The sequence below is a fragment of the Protobothrops mucrosquamatus genome, unplaced genomic scaffold (assembly GCF_001527695.2).
Source record: "Protobothrops mucrosquamatus isolate PMUCROS unplaced genomic scaffold, P.Mucros_1.0 scaffold1120, whole genome shotgun sequence".
NCBI classification, from domain to species: domain Eukaryota; kingdom Metazoa; phylum Chordata; class Lepidosauria; order Squamata; family Viperidae; genus Protobothrops; species Protobothrops mucrosquamatus.
In genome coordinates, this window is record NW_015387338.1 from 136,269 (window position 1) to 143,490 (window position 7,222).

At 34.7% G+C, this 7,222-nt stretch overlaps 1 protein-coding gene across 1 annotated transcript in view; it reads right to left on the reverse strand.

Annotated features, from left to right (window-relative positions):
* Nucleotides 1-5,140: 5,140 nt before the first annotated feature.
* LOC107291329 (cystine/glutamate transporter-like) overlaps nt 5,141-7,222 on the reverse strand; it is a 22,771-nt gene continuing 20,689 nt past the window's right edge. Inside the window, exons 11-12 of the mRNA XM_029284916.1 lie at nt 6,424-6,601; nt 5,141-5,205 (exon numbers count right to left, since the gene is read on the reverse strand). Coding sequence (XP_029140749.1) covers nt 5,141-5,205; nt 6,424-6,601 — 243 coding nt within the window. The remainder of the gene's footprint in view (nt 5,206-6,423; nt 6,602-7,222) is intronic.

Consider the following 7,222-nt stretch of genomic DNA (forward strand, 5'->3'; position numbering starts at 1 on the left):
AGAATGATGGAACTTTATGTTTTAAATATTTCATTAGCAAACCACAGTCAAGATTTAGGGATCTTTCCTTCTGTGCTTCACTCCAGAAAGAAAGGAAAGAATAAATAATTATGAATGAATGTGGATGGTCATGAATAAAGGTACAACACTGATTTACTAGAAATAGTATTGGACAAGAAACAATTTGTTTGCATTATGTCTTAACCGAATCAGTGTTTTATTCCCCCCCCCCTATATCTTCCTATGTTCCTATGTCAATGTTTTTCTTCCAGAAAAGTAAAAGCAATACTCTGGTTTCTAATTTGATATTGATCCTACCTTAAAAGGTCTCACTATTGTTGGATGTTGGAAGCAATGTATCATGTACCCCAGTGTGGTAAGTCCTAGGAAGAACCAGCGGGAGAAGCTGTAGAAGTTCAAAAGTCCATAAAGGTCACCAATGGATACCATCAAGTAGACCAAAGGTAACTGGGTCAAGAAAGAAAGCCAACAGAACATATAAATATTTCTTTTTGTTCCTTTTATTCAACAAAAGTGAACAGTAGCAACAATTTTCTTTCAATACAGATATTTAGACCTGATTATAGGTCAGGTCAGAGAAACCAATACAGTTTGGATTACTTGCTAAGCACAAATTCTAAATTGAATTATCTAAGTGATGGGAATATCAGTTATAAGAACCTGTACCAAATGTTAGCCGAAGGGCTTTTTTCTTAGGAATTATTTAGAAAAATGAAACATCTGTGATTATAATAGGATTCTTATATATAAAAAAGGATACATGTAGACTTCATTTTCAAATTCTTAGTTCCTTCATTTAAGAACAGGGAGGTAGAATTCCGAAATTTAAGCTCATACCATTAATATTAAAGCTGGGACAGGAGTGTGTCTTTCCAGGTGTATCATTGAAAAGAGAACTGGCCACTGTCCTTCTCGTGCAGCTGCAAACAACATCCTGCATAATAAAGATAGTTTTTAAGTAGAGCCAATGTTTTGTAGTATTGGTTACAGTGAAGTCACGAAAATTAATTTGGTCGTTTTTAAACCATAGCTTATTATGGTCTTAGTTATGTACTAACTATGACTTGTTCATCACACCATGGTTTAAAAAACCCCATAGTATTCTACATAAGTCTAATGATTGAATTATATTTTGCTTCTTGAAAGTTAGAATAATGCAAGATTGTTAAAATGCCCATTGCAATGGTAGTGGGTTTTTTTAAAATTGTTTTTTCCCCCAGAAAATCATATATTGTTGGAACCATCTCTGGCTTGTGGCACATGTAAACTTATGATATGTATCTGTTTGCTGCGTTTTTAAAAACTTATAGTACAAGAACTATAGTGTGTTTAATGCTATATCAATTTGTTCTTTAAACTGTATCAGAACTTTACATAAATTCATATTTTTTCTTTTTTATAGCCATCTCATCTCTTTAAAGAATATGGATATACACACACATGTGTGTTTTATTTATATTAAGGGTTTATTGTGTTGGCTTGTTTTTCCTATAATTTATTAGGGTTTAGAAGTTTCCCTATTAAATTGCTATTTGAAAAAAAGGAACAAAAATGTATATTTCTAATGTTATACCTCTTGTATATATCAGTGACACTTTCCCTTTTTATTTATTTATTTTTATATCTTTTTATTATTTTGATAGATCAGGAAACAGAATCAGAATCCAATTTACTCAAAATGCTTTCAGGACTTTACCTGGATGCAGCGAAGATTCCTCCATTTAAAGCACCAAAACATGAGAGAGCTACAAGGATTAGAATTGCAGAGGAAATGTTCTTGAAAACTTTATCAGTGAAACTCTAGGAAAAAATTAAGGAATCTTTATTTTTCCCTTCCCTTTACATATTTGTATATCATTTAGAAGAAGAAATTGTCACTCTTTTATTTTACATATTTTTTTCTTTCTGTAGGTATCTTTCAAGAGAACTAGCACAATAATAAAAGGCAAGACAGATATAATGTTCATTTTATTAACTTTTTTTAAAAAAAATCTGTTAATGGACCTCTCCAAATGTATTTTTATTTATTTTATTGATATTTTTTTTAAAAAATGGTATAATTTATCCACTGCCTCGGTTCTAGTAACTGTAAGGTCTAGTTTACAGTTATTCACATAATAATCATGAAATTAATTCAGTATAATGGAAAACAATAACAAATCATAAGTGAAGTATCCATCAGTTGAAAATTATTTATGGTCCAAGATCAAATACAATCAAAAGACCAGAACACTACAATAACTGTAAAAGTAAATTTTAAAATTGCAAGAAAATCCTAAAGCAGTTAGCACCTAACAATTGATAGCATGAGGGAAGTTTTAAATAGCTATATATATTGACAAGAATTTTGCAGGGCCTTAGAGATTTCTGATGAGTGGTCACCCAGAAGGATAAGTGCCTCCTGGTTACAATGGGCAATTAAGAGTCATTAACAATCGGAAGTATTAACATGATTACCTTTGGGTGGACAATGGATATGTCTGAGTCTGAACAGAAACAAATTCAACTTTCATATGGGATATTTATATATCTACCAGTTGTCGCCCTAAAAGGAACTATCTTGATATTACTATAAGATGTGATAGAAATATGTATGGATATACTGGACAGGAGGAATATTTATGCTATGAAAGGGATGGAGACTTTGGCTCTGGCATTTTGGATGTCTAGATCCCAATTCCTCTATTTTAATTCAGCCAGATTTTATCAAGTCCCAAAGCAAGTCTATAGACAAGACCACAACATGCCAAATTGTCATTAATTTGCCGTTTTATATTGGAAGAGAATTTATCAAGCAAGATGAAATAAAGGAAGTTCCCCAGTAGATTTGCTTCAACCGAAATTTAAGAAAAAATCTTAATCAAGCTCCAAGGGAAATGCAGCCTAATTCTAATTGTGTTGGGGGATGGGAAATGGAATAAACTTGTAAGCNTGTAGTAGTGTTTTGCTGATGTGTCTGTTTCCCAACACCTTTTTCTACTGTCAATCTAAATTCTCAATTTTTTCAGTGTGGTGAAATAGTTGTCTTTCTGAATAGAGATTTGTGTGTTCTTTGCTCCTTTTTATACAAATACACTCCTATGTGGAGTTTTTGGTTGGAAAATGGGAGGCTGCAGCTTAAAGAGCTCCCCTCCTCCCCATTTACTCAAGTTTCCCATTCCATTTTTGCCTGCTGGCAGGGAAAGTGTATGTACAGTATTTATTTTGTTTCAATTTTACTTTAAAATTTGTTTCTATAGGTAGCTTACTGATTTACTGTTTGGAAGGACAAGTGGCTTGTTTAAATTTGTATTTGACCATAGATTTCACTTTCTGTACTTTATAATATGGAAATTAAAATCTGTATTACTTATGTTTCTGATCATTGCATTCAAGTGTTTAATTTCTTTTTGTTTGCTTACTCAGATAAAGATAAAATATGGTGCAGATTTTCTTAAGTATTGCTTAATTCCATCTCTTCTATTTCTGCAACTTTTGTTTTGGTGATTTTACCATTTCTCATTTTGAGCAAACCTTGAAATCAGATTATATCCCCCAAATAATAGAAGTAGTTTTAATTATTTCAAAAATAGTGGATAAGTAGCTTCACCATCATTAGCTTAATTCATTAGCACATAAACTATCAATAATTTGCTTGAACATATAAGAAGGAGGGCTTGAAAGTCGTAACATCTGAAAGCTGATTTGCCACAAATGTGGCAAAATATTGAACAATTGTATCAATAAAAATTCTAAAACTGTTTTTTTTCCCTCAGCTTGTTAAATTCAGTTACTGTTCATACTGTGGGAGATGGCTACTTAGGCCTCCAAGCATTTACTAGCAAAAAGGTGAAAGTTTAGATTTTAGTGAACTCCCATACATAACTAGTAATATAACTATATGCTCTAGTGTGCTAAAAGTTGTGCAGTTTCTCTTTTTGTTAGACCATGATAGCACACTCCCAACCATATTTCTTAAGATACAGATTTTACATACAAGCACCTTGTTGTTGGTTTTTTTTTTTAAAAAAAACATGTTTGGTGAGTGCTTCAGCTCTCTTTAAGGCATGGGTGTCAAACTCAATTGCGTCACATGACGTATCGTGACTTTTTTTGCCTTTGCGGAGCCAGGGTGGGCATGGCCTGCACGTGATGCATCCGGCCCTTGGGCCGCCACCTTGGCACCCCTGCTTTAAGGCTTAGTAGCAATTATTTACAGTAGAATGGACAGATAGTTATTCATAATTTATGATTGTCAAGGAATTAAAAAATCTGATTACCTCCATTACAAAAATTACTTACAAATAAAAATCATTGCAACACTTGTCCTAAATCTTTAGGGCCCATACCGTATGTGTAGAATATTTATTTGGGATATGTCTCCGTATCAGCAGTGTGCAGATCATTTCAAGATTTAAATTGCCAGATTTCAGAAACATCAGTCTCACCAGAAGTATTCCCATCTTAGCAAAATGTTCTGGCTTTGAAAATGGAAGGCAGAACAGCCTATACTGTTTTTCCCCCCTTTTTTAGTAGAGTCAGAGCAGGCTGTTCCAATGGCAGACCATTTCTGATAAGGTTGGGAATGGTTTTGAGGTTGGAATATTTTGGATGTGGAAATTTTAACCTTAAAACATTTTCAACCTCTATTTTATAAGTCATTTTGTGAACTGAATTTTCATTTTTTAACTAATCATTACTATGCTTCTGTGCAAGCTCGAACATTTTTAGGGTGAGCAAGACCCACATTTCCTATGACAATAGATTCCTTATTGTTGTCATAAGAAGGAAGTGCTGTATTGGACAAGAATATTATGTTTACAATATACTGTATACTGAACTAAGACTTGCTTAAGGTTCTGCAGATATTGCTGATGGGTTTTTCATAAAGAGTTTTGATTTATTTTTATTCCTTATAAACTGCTTGTTCAAGCTTCTGGGCAGAAGAAGATCAGTCTTATACCTTTGAAAGACAAAATGAAACATGAGGTAACTCATGGAAAGGGATTCTCACATATTGTATCTCTTGCTGCTTGCTTTAAAATGGCTTGGAGGTATGTTCCTTACAGTAGTAGTGTCAGGAGTTTGCAGGTTCCTTGCAGTCTAAATATTGTTTTCCTTACTCCAATACACAACTCCTTCAATACATCTGGACTTCCTGAGGAGTCACCTTCATCAGGATCTGTAGCTTCACTATCATGGAGTCTAAATAGTTCCAAAGAGGAAACAATAAAAAAAGTCTTTGAGAGAGCTATCATCTGATGTTCTTCAGTTAAAAAAAATAATTAGATTGCTTCAAATATTGGCTTGGTGGAATCTTTTCATGCTAGCACATTTTATTAAAAGACATATGTTTTTATGAGCTATAGCTATCTTGAACCATACATTTCCCTGTGAATACATTCCTATTTTGCTTGATACTGTCTTTTTGCAATTAAATTTTAATGCAGTTAGCTGCTTATGGCTTATTTGAATTTCAGTACCACAAGTCAAAAGGGGGCCATCATTCCTCACCCTGGTCTACACAATCTTAGCTTATGAAGACTAGTGAAACTTTGCTTGGCTTTACAGGTTATCTGGCCTATCCTGGGGTGAGTGGGTTATTGCTACATCTATTGCTCATTTTGCTACTAGTGGAGTGACGGGCAAATAAGATAAACATTCAGTAAAAGGTCAGAGAAGGGGGAAAGTTTTTGCCCCATTTCCCCAAAGTTTTTAAAATATGCTAAGCAGTATAGCGATAGCATATCTATTTCTGATGGCTTTTGCTGTTCTATATGTTTATTTATTTATAATTCATATTTAAAATGCTCATTTCCCTTAAAGTGGGGCTATGCTCTGTTAAAATGAATATAATTGATAAAACAATGTATAAAAATTAACATTACAATTTAATTAGGATTAAAAAAAATTTAATTGCATATTAATGATAAACATCAAAAGGTAAAAATCCTAAGATTTAACATTGGTTATTACAAGGAGGGGCTCTCATGGGACTAGTCGGCCACACAGTCCTCTGTGACCCCCCCACAAGGATTCAGAGCCAAGATTCGACCCTTTGTGGAAGGCCAAGAGATTGGGGGCTTTCCTCACCTCTGAGGGCAGGAGGTTCCACAATGTGGGGGCAGTGGCAGAGAAGGCTCTCTTCCTAGACCCCGCCAGTCAAAATTATTTGACTGATGGGGTCTGTAGCCTGGTTGATTGAGGCTGGCTGATGAGATAGGGTGATGCCTGTTCTATAAGTAATCTGACCCTATGTTTCTTTCCCTATACTGCCCAAGAAGTGGTGAAGTCGAGTGCAAAGAAGCACATGGACAGAATGGTATGGAGTAGGGAGGTAAAAGCTAGACAATGAAGTAGCCAGAGTAGTGAGCATATGACCTGGTACCTCCCCAATATAGTAGTACTCCTGGCTATACTTACTGAACTTTGATGTACAGCAGCCTGGTATTCTAGTTTTCTGAACTACCAGATAGTAGACGGGTAAACCAGATAAAGTTAAAGCGCATCCAATACTGGTGTTTACAGGATCTGAATATAGTGATGTCCCCACAATGAAGAAACAGGCTACTGTGAATACCAGTGGGAAGAACAGAGGCACCTAAAGGAACGAGTCAGAAGGTAATCAACAGGCCATCTTTAAACATGCAAGCAACTATAATGTTTACAACACATGGAAGGACACGCAAACAACTATAATGTTTACAACACATGGAAGAACAATCAAAATATATTTATATAATCTTGCCAATCAAAGGACCAATAAATTATTCATGTGCTATGCAGGATTTTCTTTTTTGTGTGGTTTTATGAATCCTTGGTTTACTTTTGGTTTGATTTCCAGAGAACATGGGAATTGAAATGAGATCATAAATTGATGTTTCTGTTGACAATGCACAATTACAATGTATGTAATTATGACTGTTATATTTAATCCTGATTAAATATTAAACATGAATGCATATTCTACAGTTAAAAATCAGTTGTAAACTAGAATGATGGAACTTTATGTTTTAAATATTTTGTAGCGCTACCTCTTTAGAGGCCGCCAATGCCCAGGCCCTCCCAGCCACAACCCCCCTTTGTCCAGCCTTGCGGTAATGTTCTTTAGAGATCGGTGAGATGTCTTACAACCGGGACTCATGCAGCATTGATGGGTGGCAGGCTCTTCTTGTTGAAGCAGGACTTTCAGGCACGAACTTAACCGGTCACAATGGTTGAT